Below are 25,263 nucleotides of genomic sequence, written 5' to 3' on the forward strand. Positions count from 1 at the left end.
TATTCTTATTTTTTCATCTATTTGTAGGTAGTGGTTGGGTGAATTAAAAACCGCATTGAATAAAGAAAGTACGTTTTTTTTCACGACGAATCGTAATATTTAAAGAACAATGACGTATTGATTCCAGCTGCAATTAATATCGCTATGACAATACTTCTTGAGATCAAAGCTTTTGTTGAAAATTCAAATAATAAACTGTGTGGTTTGATAACTTCCATTGAGGTATTTTAAAGTTAAGGTGTCGTGGTTTTCTTTTAACAAATAGAATTATTTGTCGCATGCGACTCAACTTGTATTTTAGGATTCGGTGTAAAGCAAAAAAAGGCTATGACCTTCCTTCAAATTCAACCTTTGCTTCATATTATTACATCACAGATAGACAGACAGAGTTACTTTCGCATGTATAATATTAGTTGAGATTTTAAAAATATATAACTTGATTCAGGTAGTTATAAGTATTTCTCTAAGAAAAATATGCCTTATACAAATTTTTGTCAATACGTATATGACGAATAAGTTCTTAAAGTCTTATTTTGAACAAACGAACTTAATAACACTAATATTACGTAGGTATTTTTTACTTATTTTGGTAGATAACAACTGAATTGTAAATGACATAAAATATGTAACATAATATAAAAATTCTTAATATATGTACAAGACACAAACAAAAATATTCATTCAAGAAAACGGCTTCTTGATTCATTATTCACGAGATATCAATAAAGCCATGTCTAAAATTCCATATTTCGTATATTTGCTAGTACGATTTAGTTCAGCTAGTTTCCACATTAATGTATAATTAAACATTCTAGAGCGCTCAGAGAAATGATTCAGAGCGCGCCGGGAGACGCAGCAAGTCTGAAGGACCTCGTCAGCCTCGCTGGACGGACACCGTTGAACCTAAGGTAATCATTGTTATGAATGATCGATCTGGTAGTACTCCATCATCAACCCTGAATCATCCATAATTGCTAACAATATTTTGTCTTATAATAAATGTTCTTGTAATTTAATTTACGTAATTGTAACAATATATACAAATGTATTTTTATACCGACAGCCCTATATACGTTGTTTCGTAGGTGTTTGATTACACTAATCTATCTCTTTCTGTTAATATTGATTTCACATTAGAAAGAAGAAGACGCAGTGTTGTTTAACTAATCCCCTACACGACAAGTATAGACAAAGCCGTAAGCAGTGATATATTTATGAAACCTGATCGTGAGTGGTCACCACTGCCCATTTCGTATAGACATTGACGCTGTAAGAAACCGACTAAGATGTCCCTTGTGCCTGCAGTTATACTGGCTCACTTATCCTTCAAAACGGAATACAAAACCAAGCGATAACAATTTAAAACATACTGTTTTGAATAATGTGTTCTTATAAGAAGTGTTTGGTATATTTTATTTAAGGATTTAAGGAAGATAGACGCTCAAATATAATTTTGTGTTTATGTATACTGGGACAATGAAAAATCAGATCATTGGTGGTGGAGATCTGATTTGATTAATACATCGCCAAACAACAGTCTTAAGCTAACCCTTAAGTCTGAAATAATAGTTGCCTAGTCACCATTCAAATCGGACCACCATATGCAATATTGTTTGGCGGTAATAACTGGCGCCCTAGACAAGTCTACACAAAACCTCACCAGAATTTAATAACAATAATGTTTATTTCTCTTCACAAAACCAGATCTTACACAATTAAAAAATGATATTTGTATATAACGTGGTTAAAGATAATAACTATTTCTTTTTTTTTTTGTTTAAACTGAATAAATTATGCCTTCGTTCGTGGGTATGTTGAGTTGTGTTTTTTTAATAAATTAATAAGAAATGTATATCGTTACCAGCTCCAAATGACCCTTTAGCATTTGGCCAGAAATTATTTACAGGCTGTTACTACCTGTCATTGCAATGGATTATAAATTTCACAATCAATCAATTTTATCCGTGGTCAGTGAACACATCAATGTTACACAGATAACATATATTTTCCGAGTAGAAACAATCCTATTACACTGGACTACCGGCTGTATGAGTATCACATCTGCCTGTACGGCTTCCGATTGGGCGATGTCCCTTTAATTTTCCAATTGGACTGGATAAGCTTAGCGTAATTAACTCCAAATTTAGTGGTGGGCTTACCAACTGACTGTTTAGGCTAGGCAGATTTGTGGGGCAAATCTATGAAGCATTTATTTTGTATAGTTTATCGCAATTAAGACGCCCTTTTGTAAATACTCGAGTCATAGAGAATTAATGATTTTTTTTTTCGACGATGGCATCAATGGTTTTGCCAAGAATCATGCAAAATAATACTGTAAACTGTATAGTAACTTCCATCATTAAACTTATATTTTAACTGTGAGAGCAGTAAAACCTAAATTGACATAAATTTTATTGTGTATCTAACATAAATAAGTCGAACATTGTTGAGTTTTCTTTGTTCAAAAATGTGCTCAAAGAAAAATATTTTGTGCATCTCTAAGTAAATTGCTGAATCACGAAAATAAATTAGCTCCTTAGACACAACGTCACTCTAGTTTACGCAAGCGATCTCGATTTTTTAAGAGGGTACCGCTGAATTTTTGGTGGCAGTTCTGGTTTACTAGAGCGCACTAGGTGTCCTGAGCACCGAATAATCCCATGTGGGAAAATGCGCCATGCGTTTTTCAAGCGAGATAAAATAAAAAAGGTACTCGCAAATATCAGCCATAAATTCAACAACCGCTACCAAAAAATACGTAAATGATTCTATTCATACTCTCTAATGTCTTAGTTTAGCTGCAGGATATTAACTGTTCCTATATTAATGTAAACTGTTATGATAAAAAAAATATATTGAATTTCAATTTAATCATAATAATTAACGAATACCCTTACTTACATAGGCCACCACAGCGCTGGGCGAGGTGCTGGCGGTGAAGGAGCCTGAAGCTGCCAGCACTGAGTACCGCAACCAGTACGCCTGGCCCAAGGACACCGACGTACCAAGGAAGAGTATTTCCATGGGGGCGCTCAAGAAAGCTGCTGTAGCTGAAGGTTGGTTGAACCCTCATAAATCGAAGTCAAGAAACGAATTACGATAAGTACGAGAACTATTTGTAGGCAACAAGTATTTACCTAAGGCAACAAGTATTTACCCAATACACATTGGGCAATAAATAACTGACTGAAGCCGGTTATTGTATTCCAAAAACGATTCGTTTTCTATACTGTTGAAGTGACGTTTACATACCTAGTATCCTCGTATATTTACCCTACATCTACTATCCGTTATTGGTCGTATCCGTTGCGTCTGAATTACGCATTATAGACTCTGTAACTCGTAAACAAAACTAATTGTTAAAAAAATTCAAAATAAGGTGAAATACCTTCTAAGGGGTCATCCATACGAATAAACAATGGAATATTTGTCATTGTTATAATTTTTAATAGACAATGCACTGTCAAGAATGAGACCAAATATCTCGTTTGCAAGCAATTACTGTAGCTCAGTCAGTTAATAACTAACAAAACTCTTTCTCTCTTGTATTATAGTGGTACTGAATTTTTATTTGACCCCTGATCTATTTTTTTGGTACTGGTAGGTGGAGCAAATGAGTCACCTGGCAAGTAGTCCACAACCCATATACAAAAGTGCTGTAAAAAATATTAACCATTCCTTACAACGTATCTGATGAGTGGGTGGGACCTTCCCAGAGGGGCTTGCACAAAGCTCTTGGGGGGGTTTACTTGAGGGTCCAAGAAAATTTCATATAGAACATTCCTTTTTTGTAAAATTATTTAATGACTAGTTTTCAACTGTGACTTCGCCCGCGTGTGGTGCAGTTGGCTTGCAGTTGTTATTGATAGATTTCATTTAGATCCGTTCAGCTGTTAATTTCCCACATTAGCAGCCTGTAAATTTCCCACTGCTGGGCTAAGGCTTCCTCTCCCTATGAGGAGAAGGCTTGGAGCATATTCCACCACGCTGCTCTAATGCGGGTGGAATACACATGTGGCAGAATTTCATTGAAATTAAACATATTAAGCACATGAAAATTCAGTGTTGCCTGCCTGGGCTTGAACCGTAAAATCATCGGTTAAGATGCACGCGTTCTAACCACTGGGCCATCTCGGCTGTCAATGAATATTTAAATATTTATTTTCATATTATTATTCTGCAGAAAAATCCGTAATGTCGCAATTATCTTTTTCTGATAATGAAATAGGAACGAATTCAATTGAAATCGATTATTTTGTAACGATTATTACCACTCACCAAATAAAAAACTGTGTAGGCTTTTTATGTTGAATTAATTTTAATGATAAAAAATGATATTCCAAACAGGAAAGCGGGCTTCCCTTATTGGAAAATATATGCTCCGCTGTTGAATACAGACTTTAAACGTTCGCTTATCATTTTAAATGATAAGAGTATAGTTACTAAACTGTAAATGTTCTAGGACAAGGCTAAAAAATCAAATTCAATCTTCAAGATGAAATTTTATTTCATCTGAATCTCTATATAGCATAAAACAAAGTCGCTTCCCGCTGTCTATACGTTGATATCTTTTAAACCCCGCAGTGGATTTTAATGCGGCTTTCATTAGTAACCTCATTTATTCAAGAGTAAAACGAGATTTTTAACATTCCTTGTCCAAAAAAAAATTTTATTTTTACGTTTGATCAAACACAATGTTTTTTATACACACCTTATTGTATCCCTGTGAAGCCGTTAATGCTATATTACCTTATATTAAAAAAAAAATTAATTATTCTACAAAATCCTGTGTAAACATTTGTCCCGCAATAATATAAATGTTCTGAGGACTTTAATTGATTGTATTTGAATAAATATTCCAGAATAAATTCCGAATCAATCCGCTCTAAATTTGGATTGGATTGATTTAATAAACTTACTTTAATATAGACAGTGTAGTTACAGTTTCTTATTAGCTAATGGAGGAATGTTCAATCATATTTGCAGATCTAAGTTTTCAACGAATATTTCATCCATGCGTTTGATATTTAGATGAGAGAATTATAGAATTAAATTCAACCACTCTTTTAACATAAATATTAGAGGTAATACTTCACAACCGACGAAGCATAACTATTTTTTTTGTACGATATAGTTAGGCGTACGAGCAAATGGGCTACCTGGTGGTAAGTCTCTGTAAGAAATATTAACCATTCCTTACATCACACCCTTCCAACCGGAACACAATGATACTGAGTACTGCTGTTTGGCGGTACAATATCTGATTGGTAGGTAGTGACCCCAGACGGGCTTGCACAAAACCCTACCACCAAATGATGAAAATCTCGGGTCAGACTAAAATCCAATACCAACTTCGTTTACATTAAACGCGCCATTTTTAACTCAAGATGTCGACCAATGATGTCGCGTAAATTCAGAGAAATAAAGAGGTGCAAAAATGTCAAAGGTTTCTTTTTTGCACCTCTTGTGGTTGACATTGATGATTAAATCCAAAAACGAGAACACGTTAAGTGGAGACACAATTATTTCACATAAACTTAAAAAAAAATCAAAAAGTTCCAACTAGCTTAATAACATATGTTATAAATAATATCATACTCGTAAAACCCTAAAATCAAATCTATAACTAAAAGGGCAATCAACAACCTTATCAAAAGTCATAACACGTCTGTGAGATCTCAGAGTCTTCCGAGCCGTATCTGAAACAATTTTCAGACAGGTACACGATCTCGCTCAGTTATTCGAACAGTATGCAAAGATCCATCCGTCAAACTTCACTAATTGTAAGTTCAGAACTGATTTGAATATCTCCGTAACTTTGAATTCGGATTAATTTACGATTCTGACTGTTCACTTTGTTATTTAGCTTATTTACCGCGAAGATACTTCTTCAGAGAAGTGAAAAGAATTTTCTAGAAACAATCTTTAATAATATTATAAATGCGAAAGTAACTCTGTCTGTCTGTTCTTCTGTTGGTTGCTCTTTCACGGCTGAACTGAACCAAATTCGATGAAATTTGGTATAAAGCAAGCTTGAATTCCAAGGAAGGATTTCAAGCTACTTTTTATGCCTAACACCTGGAGACCAACTCCTAAAACGCGAGCGAAGCCGCGGCGGCCGATAAAAATACAAATATACTTGGTGAGCCCACTCATAACTTATTGAACAGAATTACAACTTCTTAGTTCCCAAGATCCCAAGTAGCTTAATATTTTATTTTTATTATATATACATATAGTGCCATAGCTATCGTAGGGCCAGGTGGTGCATCAGGGCCCCGGAGCTCAGGAGGGGCACTAACCTAAGCTTTGAAAAAATCGGGTCAGCCAACTCGCCAGCTCTAGAAGCTAGAAAACCTCGAGCCTGCTCACAAGATTTTTTTTCCTATCTGTAATTTTGAAGGGCAATATAGAGGGGGTGGAAAAGGGGGTGAGGGCCCGATTCTTATTGTATGCACCAGGGACCTTATCCACCTAGCTACGCCACTGTATATATATATTATATGTTGCATTATTGTGGACAAAAAAAAACAAGACAATATATCTTGTAATGGACGATTATGGACACGCACACCATAGCAAATATATACGAGTACATAAAAACAACTTATTTTTAATTATTTAAAATTAGAACATGACAACATTTTTTAAGTCAATAATTATACTGAAATGTTTTTTATAACAATTCCAGGGTCGGTAGAGGCTGAACCGCTCATGAACCACGTGGACGGTGACCACGACGACGGTCACAAACGGTACATCGAAGACTATCTGTGGAACGGTCAGAAACCGGGCGTCCAGAGGTAATGATTTTAACTAACACCCTTTTTCTAAAACACCCTATAAAAGATCATATTTCATACTTTTATCAAAGTGATATAACTTAACATATTATTTTGTCATTTTAAATAAAAATCAACTTTAAAATGTTATACTTAAAGTTTAATTTTACGAAACAAGTATGAAATAACGATCGATCATAACTATTTTTGATAAAACATAATGAAACGAGAACATATTTATTATAACTGGAATAAAATGAATAACTTCTCGTTATCAGCTAAGCTTATTTCACGATATCATTCGTGCTTTTAACATTATAATTATTTATAGATTGTTTCTTTAACTTATCCCTTGCATGATTTTTTTTAAATATATATTTTTAATTGTAAATATAAACAGGAACAGTCTATAACAACACACTTACACTTCTGAATCATTTCCCATTACAAACGCTTCGCTTCTGCTGACGCAGCTTCTTTGCAAACTATAATTTGTTTCATGGAGATAATACATTCTGTATCGTTTTCATTTATAACAAACACAACGAAAAATCCGTGAGATTCCGGACGTACACATACTAATACAAAATATTGTATAATATAGTTATATATGAATTTTATTTACATTAATAGAGATAATATGACGAAATCTTTTCAGGTGAAGATTTTATTGTTTTTTACAGAAAAAAAAAAAAATTACGTCACTGCTAACTGCTTTTGATATGTGTCTAGATTTGTGTATTTATCTATACACGAAGGAAACTTTTACTGCGGATTTTTTTTTTTTTAATTTCAATATAAATATTTTCTATTTAATTTCTTACTTTTATACAAATGTCAATTAAAATGCTTAAACTCCCCATTCATTGTATAAGTAGATTATTTTGTGACTTATTTTTAAAAAGCGAACAGCTTATCACAATTAGTATGTAACGCGACAAAAAAACAAATAATGCATTTACAAAAAAAAAAAACGAAAAATAACCAAAGCTTCATCCCAAACACGTTAGAGGAGTTAAACTTTGCATCAGAAACGTTTTCTTTTCACACGTTACACATAGAAACGTCACATTCAAGTTTGACCTTGAACCGTTACTGTAAGAACAAGTTAAAACAAAATTAGGAGAAGTGAAACCTAATAATTAATTATTTTTGTTCGTCGTTGTTCTTTTCCGTTACGCATTTTAGTATAATTGAATTACAAATCACAACGTTGCTAAAGAAGTTTCACTTCTATAAAAAAATATATTAAAATTAACTAAATTAATATGTTAACTAGTTGTAAATTTGTTTTATTGTGAAACAATAAATTTATGTTGTTGATACATACATCTATATTTAACTTGCCAGAAGTGATATTGTCTCCCGTGACCTTGGAGGCAGTTTTATTTGCGACAGTATGCAAACAAGGTCAAGGTTACATGGCAATAGTGCCTAAATGAAACCTTTTTTTTACTTTTTCAACCTTGTAATAACAATTCACGCGAACCAGCAGCTTCGAAGGTTTAGGGTTTATCATAGTTATTCATATCATTTATTAATTTTATTCCAGCAACATTATTTATATCTTAACAATATTTTTTTATTCTAAAAAAAAAATTAAAAATGGAGTAAAAGTTTCCTACGTGTTTGTTCTGCCCTATTTATTTCCGTTCTCACACTTACTTGGTTAAGCAGAACAAGTCTAAATTTCGTTTTTGGTATTTGCTTACATCTAACTCTCGTCAGGGTGGCGGTTCCTAGGCCGAGTAGTATTAGACCAAACTATATTGTATTAGTTCGGAATGTCATCTAATAGATTCTTTTTTTAATATCGATGTGTCCTGCACTTTTGTCGATGTTACCGTTATTCAAATTTTTGTTAGATTGTATTTCGTTGTATCACCTAACACTTCTGACACCAAGTCTATCGACACGTGCGCGCGGCCCGTGTCGGCGGATCCTTCTAGACTCTTCCAGGACTAACATCCTAACCACCATTGCGAGCTTAACAATTATTTGAGCATGAATCTTACTAACCTGGCTCGGCGCGAGCTCTTATTTTGCCGCATATCATCGTAACGTCAAACGTCTGACTTGAAATGGAATTTTGCAGAAAATCGACGTTCCGTAGCGCGCTATCGGCCCTCATATACAACGGGGAGGATCGTTCCAAAGATAATAGGAAACGTTACAAAAGCGAGTACAAAAAGAAATTTAGACCGTTCTCTCAATACGTGTACGAGGCGTCTAAAGGGAAATTTACGAAATGCAGGGGGAAAGGGAAGTCGATTGAGGAGGCGAGCGAGAGGTTGGTGGGGGAGACGGAGGGGGCAGGGGCGGGTGTGACGCTAGCAGGGCCGGGGTCGGGAGCGAGGGTAGTGGGGGCGGGATTGCGCGTGGGGGCCGGGGAGGACTCAGCCAGCACGCTGCGCGCGGCCGGCCTGCAGCCGCTCTGCCTCGCGCAGGGCGACTCGTGGTACCGCGAGGTGCTGGATCTGCGCAAGCGCGCCGGCGAATATAAGGTCTGCGCCCCTCTACGATACTAGTTTATACACACATATTCGTCTTATTGGACGTTGCCATTGATACAATTGCCAAAACAGGGCCATTTTGAGCCTCTCCAAGAAGCTCATTATTGGAAAATGAAGAATAGGAATAGACAACCACCTAGAACGGCTATAGGAAAAGACCCTACGATTCTACATTTTTGATACCATTATGAAAATAGCACGTCTACGAAAACAAGTACGCACCCACCGCAAATATACTAAAACGAAAAAAGAATAAAACTATTTCGTTAATGTTTCCCCTTTTGCTACCAATTGTTTTGAAATCTCCCAAATCACGCCAAAATCCCAAGCCGTCATCCATATATTGGCAACTTAGCATTATATACCACTTATCAAATCTATCGAACCCTACGACATTGAAAACATTTGAAAAGTGGTATATCACAATCATGCTTCCATCATATTCAAATTGCCATTAATTCGACAGTACCGCGGCTGGGGAACTGAGCTAGCTCCTGAACACATCACTCAGCTTTACAATAAGCAAATCGAGCTCTGGTACCAAGTGTCCCGGCGGTCCTCGCTGTCAGCCCTTTCACTCGCTTCCACCAATCACAAGTAAGTGATGCACTAGTACTATTACTTAATCAGGGTACACCATCCGGCACTAAGGACCAACAGTGTTTGCTGTTAGATATTATTTAGGTCCTTTGAGCAGGATAAGTTTGCTTACACTAGCATTATTTAAGTTCAATCAGCGATGGGGCTGGTGCTAGCAACGAATGGCTTAGATTGCAAATAAAGAAGCCATTTTTGATGCTATGCGTAGTTTAGATTATCATCAGGCAGGTTTAGTTGTAGGTACTCAAGCTAAAAATGTATGGTAATTAAACACGATTTGCGAAATATTTAAGAAATTGGATGTTTACAGAGCTCTGCCACGTGATGAAAAGGATGGAAAGGAATCTAGAAACCAATCCCCGAAGAAGTATAGATCTTTCCGGTCGGCACCACACCAGTCCATCCATATGAAGTTGCAAGAAACCAAGGCCTTGGAGCGTTCTCCTCATAAGACCTCGCCCCAGAAGCAGAGGAAGAAGCTGCAGGGATACAGCTTTGATGAGGGAGCTGCCCACGATGGTGAGATCTACTAGCTATATTAAAAAGTTACAAAAATAAAAACGTTATAGACGTTTTCATTCTTAGAATTATGAAATATCTTAGTTTGTTAATAAATTGTATCGGATGGTAATCATAAAACTTACTAACCTCGGTTTCATGTATATGATTAAGAAGCTTAAAAACTTTCCAAGGTCCTTGTCTCTCTACCTGTACTCTATACAATCAAAGATAGACAAAAACAAAAGAAAAGCAAGTATACAGTTAGCTTTCTATCAGCAAGTTACATATTTTCTGACAATTATAGTCTCATGCAGCTGAAAAATACAAAACGTTCTCTAAGGCGTGTAATAAATAGGTATACTCTATGAATTCCAGGGGCAAAGTCGGAGGGTTCGTTCCGCTCCCCGCGCCGCCGGCCGCGCTCCGCCGACCCGGCGCCCGTGCCCAGCGCGCGCCACATGCCCAACGGCCACGAGCCGCACCCTCGCCCCGCCAAGCCCACGGGTGAGTTGTCGGCTCTCTGATAGTATAGTATGTAGGAAATGGTATTTTCACAATACTCCCCGATGTTCGAAGCTATTCTGTGAAACAAAAATTCGACACTCGAAGCCCAATTGAAAAATTTTGCTAATCGATAATAAGAGCGATAATTTCGATTTTGTTCTTACAGAATAGCATTTACTGTGGAAATCTTGTAGATGGTGTGATGATTAAATTGATGTTTAAATGAATGTGGCTCGATTTCTTTGTACTAAAACTGATCAATATAATCTTGTGTTAGATAGTTCTTTCATTAGCATAGCATAACATTATATTTCCGTTTAGTTATAGCTCCTTGACCTCATACATATTATAGGTGCCTTTTTTTATCAGATCCTATTTTCTTTGACTGTTGGTTGTCATTTATATATTCCTCTTTGGTACAATATTATTTTCAATTTTACGTAAAATACAAAACAAGGAGTTGGCAGGTAATCTGCAGATTGCCGAATCACTTACTTGATATAAATGAGGCGCAAGGAAAACAATCAAAACCAAGAAAAGTAATCAAGTTATAGAAACAAGGAAACATTATATATATGATTGTTCTATATTGCCAGTATTAAGGTAATGTGCGAGTCGAGTTTTACCTCGTACAATGAAGATGAAGTATGTAGATAAGAATGACAGAAATTGGTCAATTAGATCATTTACTGTCGTATTATGACGCTATTCATTTTAAGCAATGTCAGTGTAGTTAAGAAATATATATCGTGTGTTCATTATCCTGAAATTGAAATACTTTGACGTTAGATTTTTGTTTCTTATTGGAATATTGTTATCCTGCCTGATGCTTGAAACCCAATCCGGTGTTATAGAGAGATTGGCTCTAAAAAACAATACAAAATTAAGACAAATTATCACAACCTTGACAAAATGTATTTTTGGAGCCAATTTTCTCATTAGCCTAAACAATTTAGCGTGACGTAAATTTGTTCTGTAGGTTTGCCGTTAAGTAGGGGCAGTAGTGTTAGAGTTAGGTCGACGTCACGAGGTGGCCGGTCGCCTTCCGCACCGAGCAAAACAGGGGCAGGGATGACGAATGGGGCTGTTGAGACATATGGAACGATTGGGGTCCTTGGAGCCTTGGTGACACCAGGCAGGGGCAGGCGCAGCCGCAGCGTTACAAAAGTGGGCATAAAATTGGGTGCGTACTAAACGACCAGGTGACAGTTGCGTCGACGCTCTGTGTTTTAGAAAGAAAAAATACAATTCGGCTTTTTAATTGTCTGACGCTTTAAAATTCAAGACGATGCCAAATTCAGCCTTGGTAGATAAAAAAAAGTTTTGTATATGTTTCAAAGCTTTTGATTGGCTTTTAGATAATTGGTTTGGTTTTGTTTTTTAAATTGATTTAATTATGTCAGTGCGTCTACGCAACGCTCCGTCACGCAATGGCAGCACCAGTGGGAATGGCTTCGACACCTCACAGAAGTGATTATATGTTCGTCTTGTCCGTTTTGAACACAATTGCACTGAGAACACGTCATTACGTGAGCATATCATATTTAAAGGGACAATTGTACAGCAAATATAATTATATATGTAATCAAATATGTTTACAACACTTTAATATGTACCTATAATTTAAAAAAATATTGAATATTAATATACGAAAAAGGAACGCAAATTTATATAATATTTACTTGCTTGAACGTTAAGAAATTTATCTTCCTTCGTGTATTTATTTAAAAAAAAAAAACTATTCTTATTTTGCATGTTCTTTGTGTTTAGGTGTTTTTAAAATAGAAACATTATCACTATTTGTCTATGTATGTTTTTATTCAGACAAATGGTGACCAATAGAAAAGCTCATTTCATATCTTAAAGTAAGAAGAATTATTTTTTTTATTAAATGGACATTAAATAAAGTATTATTTTCTAATGTCAGACAATTATTATTATTTTTTTAAATGAAATTGGCTTTAATTTTTTATCTGTTAGTGTTTGTATGTTAGGTTTATCGATGTTGTGATTAGATATTTGTTTTAGTGATAGACATTAGGAATTTATTATAGAAATAGTGTGACGTAGCAGAACACCTGATTTTAATGTTATAAAATTAATATAAATTGTTCCTATTCTATTCTATTCAATATGGTCTTACTCATAAAATCAGTCTCAGTCTCAATTTTTTTTTCGCAGGTTCACAATTGATATGATTTATGTCCTGAGAATGAGTGGCAGTCTTCGGGCATGTTTAAATAAACATCAATTAAATTCCAGACGACGACATCCCCGCGCACCGCAGCGCGTCGGTCGCCAAGGACCACTTCTTCGACGACTCGCCCGTCGTGAAGTCGCCGCCGGAGCCGACTCGGGTGAAGTCGCCCGAGCAAATGAACATGCGCTCGCCGGATCCGGTCAACTGGACCGTGCCGCTCGACACCGGCAAGACTTTCACGGTCACTCAGAACGTGAAAAGCGGTGAGTGCAGTCTTTTGAACAGATTGGCGGCAAACATTATTAAACTAAGTTAGGTTAAGCGTCAGTTAGGGTGTAGTTTAGGTTAACTCAAATATCGAATTGTCATTTTTTAATTTGGACGCATTATATTATGAGGTCTTTTATTGTAGACAGTTCGTTCGGAAATTGTGATTACGTTTAGATTCGATCGCTTCAAAGAGTATCTTTTTCATATTATATTTATTTTTGGTGTTGCGATATACAAACAGTAGCTACAGCAAGTTTACTATATCGATGCAATCACTGATCTATTTTTATAGAAAACGTATTTTTGTAATTTTCTCGGGTACGCTTAGTTTTATATAAAATCATGAAAGTATTGCAGTTCATATCTAAAGAGAGATCTTATTTTAAACAAATTTGAAATGTGACTGACAAATACAAATTAGAATTTCTACCTCATTATATTGGAATTTGAACAAAACAATGGACAAGATACTCTTTACGTAGATAGGCAGCATTCGTGAAATCTAAGGGAATGAAATAATAAAGGATACTTGTTATTTATTGTAGGAAGAATTTCAAAATTTAAACACTAATATCAAAACAGATGAAAATGTAAACTGAAAAAAAAAAACAATATTAGTGGTTAAATTTTCCACCGGAAAAGAAGCCATCACACGATCATGTCACACAGTTAGCTAGACAAACATAATTTCTACCATTCTACCATTGTAATAATGTGTGAATAGTAACCCCACAGTAAAGCGTAGAAGCTTGCAACACTGACACTAAATACAAACACAATAAAATCATGTACAAATAACTTGATTACACGAATTATTCAAATGAAACACTCATTAAAATTATTCATTCATTTTGTTTTCATATACATTTTGTGTTTGTGGAAATATGTCATCTTAACATTTGTAGTATACTTTCTTCGTTCGCACGATTTGAAAATACATTTTTGTCGCATTGACAACAATCACTGATAACTTGACAGTCACATTAGAAAATAAGACATGACAGCTGCCATTATGACAACTGTCAAAGTCAAGTTGACAGTCGTACGGACGTAGAACTCAGCGTTGTAGTGTCACGTTTTTCACGCCATCTACCATACAATTCACTCACCATATTTCAGATGAGAGCATTAAGCGCCCTAGCTCTGACTTTAAGAGCGCCTCTGTGGCCGACGAGCCCGCCGCGAAGCCGGCAGGTACGACGAACACCATCGCCTAGACCATCGGCCATACACGTTTTAATGAGTGTGACAGACAGCCATGCGACAGTGAACTCTACACGACGCGACTCAAAGTCCCCCTAGAGGTCACTGCCACATAAGCACGACACACTATCGACACAAGAAAATATATAATCTGTTTTATATTATATCTATAATAGTTCATGATTAAATTGTGTTATTCCAATAATTGAGATGCTTTTATTTATTTTGACCGTACTCCGCTGAGACGTCGAACACGTATGTATTCACTTGTTGTGTGTGTGTCTGTTTCGATGTTTGCGTACACTGTCACCGTTTGGCACCCAATTTTACCCTTGTTTCTCCATCTCATTTTTCGTTCACTTTTGCATGCTGCCATTCTGTTCTATCGACGAGAGTTGCCATACTAAATATAGTTTACAATATAAAAGTTTGGCAATTTTTGTACACTTCCTAGCTAATTACCCGATGACGGCTTTTAGGTTACCTTTTGATTTTGAAATACATGAATCCTTCTGCAGCTCATACCATTGGTTATATTTGGTAAATGTTGCATGATTTCTCCAGGAAATCCTGTGGTTTAGCTAGAATTTCTATAAATAGAGGTTTTGTATGTACTCCCCCTTCCCTAAGTTATACTCTATGAAGCATGATTTTTGTTAAAGGTTTTCTATGATATCTACACCAACGACTTCATATAAACCATGTCAAAGTAACCGATTTTTTTTTAAAGTATTTACATAATTCTACGTAAACTTCAGCGTTGGTGGAGATATTTAACATAGGTAGCATGTAAAAGTGAAATTAATTAGAAAGTTTAACGATTTCTTATTTGAACTTGTGAATTGTTATTGAAACTAGGGTTTTTTGAACCGTAATGTTAAAATACTTGTAGCCACATTGAATGTGTATATTATTACCAAATGTAAGTATTCGATAATTTTAAGGAATGATCGCACCAAACAATGTTTATGCCAAATAAAATTTGATAAATGTTTTTTAATTAGATTTTTTATAAAATATAATCCTAAACAAGTATAGCGTCACACTGTAGAGGAAATTTATTAGCTTCACGATGTTAGTGTTTACATGTTTCTTATATAAAAATAAACAAAATTATTGTTAGTATATGTGCTTTATATGTACATTGAAAGTTTCAATTTTGAAGAAAAATTTAAACTTTCAAGATAAAAATATTTCGAAAGCACTAGAATAAACCTAACGACCCCCTTTTCCAGAAATCGCTCCAATTCATCACCAGCAAATGTCACCAATACGTTCGCTTAAAAAGAGCGAATCGCCGACAAGCCTGAGCAAGCGCACCGACAAGACCCCCACCACGCCCGTCAGCCTAACTCCCATCGACGAAACCAGGGCCCTGGACATGAACAAAGTGAATGGAATTAACGGCCTCAATAGCAATCAGCTAACTCCGGAAACGCCAACCCAGGACGCGATTAAAGATATCAAGGAGAAAGAGGTGATTAAAAAGTCGACTGAAGCGACTCAAGTGGCCCCCGGAGTGGTTGACACGACTGTAGTCAATGAGGCCGCTAACACTGGCGGACTGACCGCGGCCGAGGTGCTCGATAGAGCCCGCACGAGGTTCGACAAATTCTGGGGCAAGAAGGAAGACGACGTTTAGTCAATTCAAATATAAATTTGTTTGTAAATTGTGACAGTTACAAGTTCCTAAAATATTAAATGATAGTAAAAGAAGCTCCAATACTAAGAGAATTCATCCTGTACGCGTATATTCTGTCACAATTTACGGCAAATTAAAAAAAAAACGTAGGATGATGCCGCGTTATTTAAAATAGCTTCGCTTCAAACGACGAATGTAAACGGAATATTTATTTATTAATGAATAATTACAATCAGTCTAAAGGTGTGATGGCTTGTGATAGTAGTGATGTTCGACAACTTAAATAAAGATGTGATTCGATTGGTTACTAATACAGTGTAAGGATACAATCTCGTACCGGTTCCTTTTAAAAGTTACGGTAATTATAAACTAAAATAATTATTAAAATCAATTAATGTTTACCCATTACGTGTAAGGACGTAGCTCCATTTTTTTCGATATAATCGTATTCACGTTAGCTAAAATATTTTGCGACATGTCTAACGGCCGCTGCGTATGCAAAAACAGGATGCACGTGTAACCGGGCCATTATGATGCTATCAACAAATAATTGTTTTTTGAATATTCTGTGGCGTGTCCCTATCAATTTTCGCTTCGTATACCGTCTGTCTCTCCGTCCATCATAAAAAAACTTAACCACATAAACTTCAAATACCGGTCTTGCAGTAAAGTAACAAACGGAATATTTAAAAATTAAACTAAATTGATATTATCTTTATTTAAAAAATCAACAATAATTTAATATTTAAATCTAAAGCATTAAGCAGATTAATTCAATATTATATTTTATCTGCTTTTAGTTTTAAGTTCTTTATTTTGAACTAGACGGTTACACTAAAGATAAAAATGGCAAAGTATACTTGCGTAAATGTAGTCAGCCGTCCAAAGTAGTATTTTTTGCAAATCTTACACATTTTATTGATGACTAATTATTTTTAAATGTATCACTTCTTAAAAGTGTAGACTATAGAAAAGTAATATTTTTTGAAATATGCAGCTTTATCTGTATGATATAAAAAAAATAGATTTTTGGCGGGAATCCTAAATAAAGTTTTACTCATCGATTTTAAGATACTTAGAAAATGGAATTATCCCGTCAATGCTGTCGTCTATGTTTATCGACAACAGATTTTAAGATTTCTTTATTCAGTAATTACTGTCAGAAAACAAATTTGGTGGACAAGATATTGGCTTGTTTGAAACTTACTATTGAGCAGTCAGACTATACGACGACAATCTGCTACAAGTGCGCTGAAAATGTCGAAAGATACTATGACTTCTTTTTAAACGTGAAAAAATCCCAAACAAAGCTTGCCGATTTAGAGATATGTGATCGTCGGATTAAAGGCGTTGAGTCCCGAAACGTAAACAGACGTCGCGTGACGTCATACGTCCGAGAGCAAGTAATTGACGCGGATTACACATTCTCATTTCTCGATTTAGATAAATCTATTAATGAAGATAAACACGAGCCTCGATCATCGAGCCCATTCTTTTCTTACTTCTCACCACCAAATGTGCTCATGAAACAAACTAATGAACCGTGCTTGTGGAAGACGCCACGGACGCGCGTCGACAATGTCCATAAAACTGAGATTAAGCGTGAGGAACCACACAAAAGATGTAAGTTGGAGAAACCGAAACATCACTCGAGGGATTTGTTCGATTCGCAATCGCAAGATATCGAAGAGACCGAATTGAGAAGCCTCGATTGGAAACTGACCCCCGATGAAACGCTGATCAGACGGGTGAGAGAAAAATGCTTTGGTCGATCGGATTTTTAATTTAAACAAATAAATAATATGTTTTATTCATCTATCTGTTACGTGATATCAAATAATTTATTGAGAGTATAATTCAGTTGAATTTTAACAATTTCTATGGAGTTCCGTAGAACAGGGTATCGTTAGAGTTGATTTAGAGTGGTTTCAATGTTGTAGTTATTAATAAATTCGATATGATTAATTGATGCGTCGTCTGTATTGTTCATTTTAAGAATCTGAAACTGTGTGCCGTATGTTATAAGACTAGGTACATACCGTGTATTTAATCGATACATTCCTCATGATTGTAAGATTCAATTGTTATTTTATGTAATGTTTGTATTCTACGATGTAACCGCACGTGAAACACTGATTGGTATTTTTAAGCAATACATGTATTTATTGCGTATGTTATTGGTTAAAACTTAATTTTTAATCCTAACAGCATTCTCATACATAATAATTAAATTGTAACTTATTATTAAAAATGTATTTAATGATACTTGCTTTTAATTTATTGTATACTTAATTTAAACTAAGATGACAATGCATTTGTTCTAAGATTCAATTGTTAATGGACATACATGTAACCGATTTTGTTTTCAACTGTAATTTCGTATTAATACCTAATACTCGATGTTTTTTTCCGCGCACAAAAATACTGTTCATATAATTTTGTGACCCCGAGCGTTAGAAAAAACCCATAGCAGATAATAAGTTAGCTTTGCTACGGACTTATAGCGTGATTTTGTTCTCGACTTGTTAAATCGAAATCGACACCTAAATAAAATATTAAAAAAGTTAATTGTGTTTTATTTTTAATAATAGTTTTCTATACTCACAGAAGTAAACGCAGCCAACTAAAATGTCGAACCTATAGCAGAAATAATCAATAAAACTCTTTAGTACATAAAATATTAATGAAGGATAAAATAAACACATTTTTGTCAGTGTATTAAATTTATTTATTTTTTGTATAGATAACATAAATAAAAATATATTTGTGTGTAAAGCGCTTAATTGAAACTACTTTACGTTAAACTTGCTACTAAAAAAGGAATTAAACTTAAAATATTAAGAATACATTTCATGGGTACAGGTGATAAATAAAAAACATTTAAACAGTTTATTCATGACTTTATTTCGTATCTATAATCGAATCATACACATTTATAGAGAAAACATTCCCTGGCTCACTATTAGACACTTATTTCAAAATCACATTCAACATTTTAAACGCTACATCAATTTGTATCAGCGTTAAAAAAATTATGGCAGGCAACACAGTATTTAAAAAATGAAATAATACTACAAATAAGCTCATCAAATGTACACGCGACCTAATCATACAACAAATGTGAACTTAGCCTATTATTGAATTACATTTGTTCATATCTCATACAATTCTGAATATACTTAAAATTGCTAAATGATAGAAATTATTTCTTATGAAATTTTAACATATTCAAATATAAGATTTAAAGCGATGGTCCCAAAACAATCTTTGCTCAGGCGTACACTAATTCATTGTTTATTTTGGTCTCAATATTACATAATTAACGTGTGAACTTTCGATAATTAATTTTAACGAATAAATAAATTAGGGTGATGTGTACACACCTTTACCCTGTACTGCCTTACTAAAATTAGGAGCAAACTATAATTAATCAACCAATGAGTATTTATAAAAAAGCATATGAAAATATAGTTTAAAAAATTTGAAATTAAAAATAAAAATACAATTACACTTTCACAAAATAATAAATTTCATAAAATAATAAAAAGTCTAATAATTATCTGTACTTCATGTGTGATCATATATAAAAAAAAAACAATTGTTATTTGAAATAAAAACTTATGTGAGTAAGTAAAGTTTTAGTATCTGTTATGTTGTGTTATTTACAATTAGTTTATGAACATATTCAATAGCTTCAGCATTTTTGTTATTGTATATTCTTCAAAAATGTAAGCTTATAAAGTATCCATATTATTTAGGAGCTGATGTATTTACGAACAATAATATTACTTATTATTTCTTGTACAATTAAAAGAATTAATAAGTTAAGTATTGTCGGTAGAACTAAATAAATGTTAGATATATTATGTACGAGAATTTTAAAGAATATTAGTTTCTTTACAGTGTATATCGATACAGGACAATTAACGCTGTTATGGAATGCTTTTAAGTATGAAGCTATTTCTAATGCAGATTTTTATACATTGAAATATGAGCATTTAATATTTTATATTCCAAGAGTCGAATTCCTAGGGAACAAAATACTCGAACCTCATTGGTCGATGCGCGCAACTAGAGATGAGCATGTCAAAACACACAGCATGTAAGACCATCTTAAGAAATTTGGATTATGAAGGTCACGAGTATAAACCAATGAGCGCACAAGAACAATTTCCTTTGGGAACTTGTTTCGTAGAATAAATTTTAGTATTACTGATATCATTATTTGTACAAATCTATTTTACTTTGAAACTTAGCATTTTTTTATTTATATGTGTTATGTTCAAAATGTCATAGTATATTATATTTTATATAAACATATTATTAAAAAGTATGAATGTATGTTTACTCTATTACACGATTAATAATTAAATATCTGAATCTTGTAAATCTACTTAATAAAGTTCAAGTATTATGAGTGTATTATATTTATATAATTTACTTTATGTTTATCGAACATGAATATAATTCGGCCTGTAATATTGCTATTAAATTAAACCCATTGATCAATTTTTACACAAAAAAAAAAAAAACATTAAATTATAAAAAAATATCTTCTATATACAACGATACAAGCTGGAAGACAAGCCTCTGGATTATAATACTAAAAAATTAAGATTACAAGAGAAATAAAACGGAAAAATGTGGCTGGAACGTTTCGTTATGAAAATTAAGATTCGATAAAAACCATGTCATGAATTGAATTAATAAATTATTTTCTTTAATCAAAAGAATTGTACACTCTCTCAGCGAGAGCAGTTAGTTCATCGATTATATGGCACAGTATTACAATTTATAAGCCTGTTGAAAAATTTACGATTCATTGAGAATAATCGTTCGAATTTTAAAAATATTGTCTAAACAGGGCTTTTGTTTCTGGTGACCCACTAGTTAGCGGCATTGGCGAGTACACTCCTATCGATGTTGTTGAAAAAGTATTTGTTAAGTTAATGCTAATAACCAAACAAATAATATCTTGGTCATGCCTCGGTGTTACTCAGTACCGTTTTGTTCCGAAAAAAGGTCATGCGTTTCCGAAAAACAAAACACGGTTAGAACAGTGGTTGGTAGGAATTCGCGGGGATAGCTTATCGCAAACAGGGAACGATCAGTGACATTTAACATTTCTAAAGACCTCACTCTACACTAGCGCCTCTCGCGACGAATTCAAGCCCTCAATAAACTACTGATTATCAAATACACTATTAGTCGTGTACCAAATGAATAAGCCACATACCATACTCGCTTAAGAATTATGACGTACGAGTTAAAATAGATATGCGCCACCCCATAACTTATCACTTTTCACATCCAAAAAGAACTTGCACACGCCATTGATATCTAACCGTATATATGTAAAGGTTTAACATGTAAAAGGTCTAAGAATATAGAGGATAGTTTCTTAATAACTTTAATATGTATGTTGCTATCTCTTTTGCACATTAAAGATTCTATATATCTCTCTTTATCTAACTTTGCCTATCAGTATTGCTAGTGATATCAATAGTTGACGTTTAAAATATACGAAAATGACTTCTCGTTTAAGACGAAAATTAAAATACGATGGAATTTGTTATCTATTCAATATTTGTGTACATTATTTCAGTTAAGCACTATGAGGTTAACATTGAACATGAATTATTCACAGATTAAAAAAAAAACAAATACAGATAAAACAGAATAAGAAAACGAGAAAAATTAAGTAATAGTAAAAATATTATCACAATAATTATCTAATATCTAAATCGAAAACATTTACGAAAAAAAAAAACTATTTTCTATAACTTATTATTAATAATAATAAACTCGTAACAATGAACTAACCAGATTGTCCTGAAATTATTAAACAAAGCAGACAAAAACAGTATAGGGTTGACAAGTAATTAAAAAAAAAAAACAGCGCTCGCGATTTTACTTGTACTTTGGATACAGAGGAACATTTACTCGACAACCTTTTGTAATAAAAAAAAAAACTTTACTAAAGTCAGTGCAAAAGGTTATACATAAAATGAAACCTATCCAGTAGAGTATAAAGTTCATATTTTAAATGTCATTCAATGTTTACATACGTCCTTTTGCAATAACGCTAGCACTATTTGAAGTCAATGTTCATGCAGTTTCCAAGGAAATACAACAATGCATTTCTTAATATTTCACGTGACGTAACATACGCCGCCCCGTTACAGTTTTACTATACGTATATATTAACTAAGAACTAAGCTATGAGATTAATAATAACGAACGAATTATTTCTTTACTTAAGTTTCTTAAGCAAGCGAGTGCCGTCTGAACATTAGAAATTATAATAAAAAACGCTCTCTAAACGCTAAACGCCTCTTTGTAATACTGAAGACAGGGCTGGAACATTTAAAAAAAAGTGTATTATTTATTTAAATTACAAATCGTCATTACACTTAAAATGTTAATGTAAAATACATATAAATTATTGTAAAATTTTGAAAACGTAAAATAATTACAAAATCTTTATTATCCTTAAGAAATTAATGAAGCCCTGTCACTGAGCTAATGAAAACAATCATAGTATCCCAACGCTGGGCATAGGCCTCTTGTCCTGTTAGGAGGCTCGGACCTTATTTCTGACTTAAGCTTATTATACACAGTCTAAGAAAAACTAACGGCATTATTTTTTTACAATTTACACAACAGCGACATTAAGACCCTTGCACGTCAAACTTTTATGTGTATCTTCGACTCCACGTATCTTTTAACTTTCCACATATCGCTCCTATATATCCGTTTCTATACTAAAATTCCGCAGAAATTTTTAACTTTGCCGTTTCATAGATTCAAGTCATTTGTAAAAAATAAATTGGTAAACAAGGCATATTATTCAATACAAGATTATATAGATGACAAAAAATCGTGGAGCTAATACTAGTTGTCTTGAAGGCAGGATATATTACATACATATATAATTGTATTTAACTAACATGACTTGGTATTTTTGTGAAATGTTGAAAAAGAGTAAGTATTGAGTTTAATTGCCGGTTCTTGTCGGTAGAATCTGATCATTCCGAACCGGTGGTAGTTTCACTTAATATAGTTTGTTAAATTACGATACAAAAGTGCTTGTAAAAGCCTAGAATGTATACTTTAATTTTGATTTTTTCTCTTTTCAGACATTTTCAATAGTATTTGTATAAATTTATTAATATTTTATTGTTGTTGTATATATTTAATCGAAGTCGAGCAATTTCAAATTGAAGGTAAGTTACCACCAGATATTGGCGCTGTAAGAAACATTAAAGCTTGTCACACTATCGATAAAACGACACATAAAACGACACTAGCTTACTAGTAAAAAAGAAAAAAAAAGTAATGTAATTGTTGTTTGTTGAGAGAAATAACAGATGTGGTACCTACTCAGATGGGCTTGCATGACTTCCTAATATAAAATTGATTACATTTTTTTATATTTTAATTAAAGTTTAAATTTATACAAATTCTATTGATTCATATTACAAAACATTCCTCATTAGAATAATATTTTCGAAATAACATTTATCAAATTCGTACAGTATATAAATGATGTCACTATGAATCAAATAATTTAAGTCCAAATAAATTTTATATTTAATCTGTGTGTATATAAAAAAAAATTATATTTGTTTGTGTTGCATGAAACCAGTGTGTGCAATTTGAGTACAATCGGTTTGACTGAACTGCGCATTTTGACCCACACAAACAAATAAATTAAATCATATGAAATCTTGTGAAATTACGTGAACTCATTGCAGACATACCTGTACTCGCATCGTCCGTCAAAAATATTTACCAATTACATATTTTATTAGTTATATTGAAGGACAAAAGTTCAATGATAATAATCTAGTTTCTTTGCCGAACCTCTTCTCACCACTAATAACCAATATCTAACCAAAGTTTCATCACAATACAGACTTTCGAGCGTGTTTGGGTAACAAACATACGAACATTACCTATTACGATATTATTTCGAAAACAGTTATTTTATTCTATGAGTCATATTATGCAACTCATTTATATTTGTACAAATTTGATTGTAATTAATAATTTGATAACTTTAGATAATAGCGATATGTGACTAAGCGAAATAAATTAAAAATTTATAATTAAGGCATCGGACACACCTGCGCCATCAATGTTATCAACATATGATTGGCAGCTTAACCATATTGAAATAGGTATCAGTTAATCGCGCTAGTGTGTTTGATCCTTAATTTTAAAAGCCAGTATATGGTCACGTGAATCGCGTGATAAAACAGGAGTGCGTGTCTGCATTAACACAGACACAAGTCGAAGATTAAACAATCAAATCGAGGATTCGACCACCCGTTGTCACGTTTGGTTACTTGGGTTTAATGAAAAACATTCAAGCTACACTTATAATCGAAGTGTCTACAGATTCAATCAAAACGTGTCCTTCCAGCGGACTGAACTTCCCAAATGTTTATGTACGAAGTAATGGAAAAATATTTACTTATTCATAATTAGAAGCTTGCTCAGTTCTAGTTAGCCGTTTGTGCCTTCCATTGTACTCTATTACACAGATTTAAGGTACATTTAAAAAATATAAACGTTTTTCAAAACTACACTATGGGTACATTTACACTACCTCAAAAATGGAATACAGATAAACGACAAAGTGACGAAAATATATCTTATTAATTTCCTCTCACTGAAAGAGTATATACCTGTCCCTCTCTGAACGCACACGCCCACGTGTCCGCATTCACCGATCACGATACTCACGAAGCACTAAGCATCACTAAGTTCTATATTAGTGGGTGAGTTGCTCGTCTTACTTTTCACCGGACGAGGAACTCGAGACTCTCCCTCGTCCTTTTTTCGTTTTTTTATCTTCGACTACTTCCTGTTTATCGATGTTTTTCTCAATCGGCGGTAGTTCGCTCTGTTTCTGTGTCTGTGCTTGGGATGGTGGGCCGGTGGGGGTATTCTAAAATCGAATTATTAGTTTCATTATTAGAATTTACTATAAAGACATAAAAATTTCTGAAAGAAGCAAAACTTCAATCAAAGTTAAAAACA

At 33.8% G+C, this 25,263-nt stretch overlaps 2 protein-coding genes across 3 annotated transcripts in view; one reads left to right on the forward strand and one right to left on the reverse strand.

Moving 5' to 3' along the window:
* The window catches only part of LOC125073675, a 112,653-nt gene extending 93,870 nt beyond the window's left edge, over positions 1-18,783 (forward strand). Inside the window, exons 5-16 of one of the 2 annotated variants that reach the window (XM_047684622.1) lie at positions 816-908; positions 2,906-3,056; positions 6,692-6,803; positions 8,878-9,139; positions 9,176-9,286; positions 9,762-9,892; positions 10,206-10,414; positions 10,772-10,900; positions 11,880-12,083; positions 13,163-13,363; positions 14,490-14,564; positions 15,809-18,783. In XM_047684622.1, coding sequence (XP_047540578.1) covers positions 816-908; positions 2,906-3,056; positions 6,692-6,803; positions 8,878-9,139; positions 9,176-9,286; positions 9,762-9,892; positions 10,206-10,414; positions 10,772-10,900; positions 11,880-12,083; positions 13,163-13,363; positions 14,490-14,564; positions 15,809-16,215 — 2,085 coding nt within the window. In that variant the 3' untranslated portion in view covers positions 16,216-18,783. Of the gene's footprint in view, positions 1-815; positions 909-2,905; positions 3,057-6,691; positions 6,804-8,877; positions 9,287-9,761; positions 9,893-10,205; positions 10,415-10,771; positions 10,901-11,879; positions 12,084-13,162; positions 13,364-14,489; positions 14,829-15,808 lie in introns of those variants that run through there. The other variant, XM_047684621.1, reaches the window with a different exon arrangement.
* Positions 18,784-23,081: 4,298 nt separating this feature from the next.
* Positions 23,082-25,263, reverse strand: part of LOC125073673 (microtubule-associated serine/threonine-protein kinase 2) — a 74,624-nt gene continuing 72,442 nt past the window's right edge. The window contains exon 37 of the mRNA XM_047684617.1: positions 23,082-25,171. Within this exon, the coding sequence (XP_047540573.1) occupies positions 25,016-25,171 (156 nt within the window). The 3' untranslated portion in view covers positions 23,082-25,015. The remainder of the gene's footprint in view (positions 25,172-25,263) is intronic.

Source organism: Vanessa atalanta, chromosome 25, assembly GCF_905147765.1.
Source record: "Vanessa atalanta chromosome 25, ilVanAtal1.2, whole genome shotgun sequence".
NCBI classification, from domain to species: Eukaryota; Metazoa; Arthropoda; class Insecta; order Lepidoptera; family Nymphalidae; genus Vanessa; species Vanessa atalanta.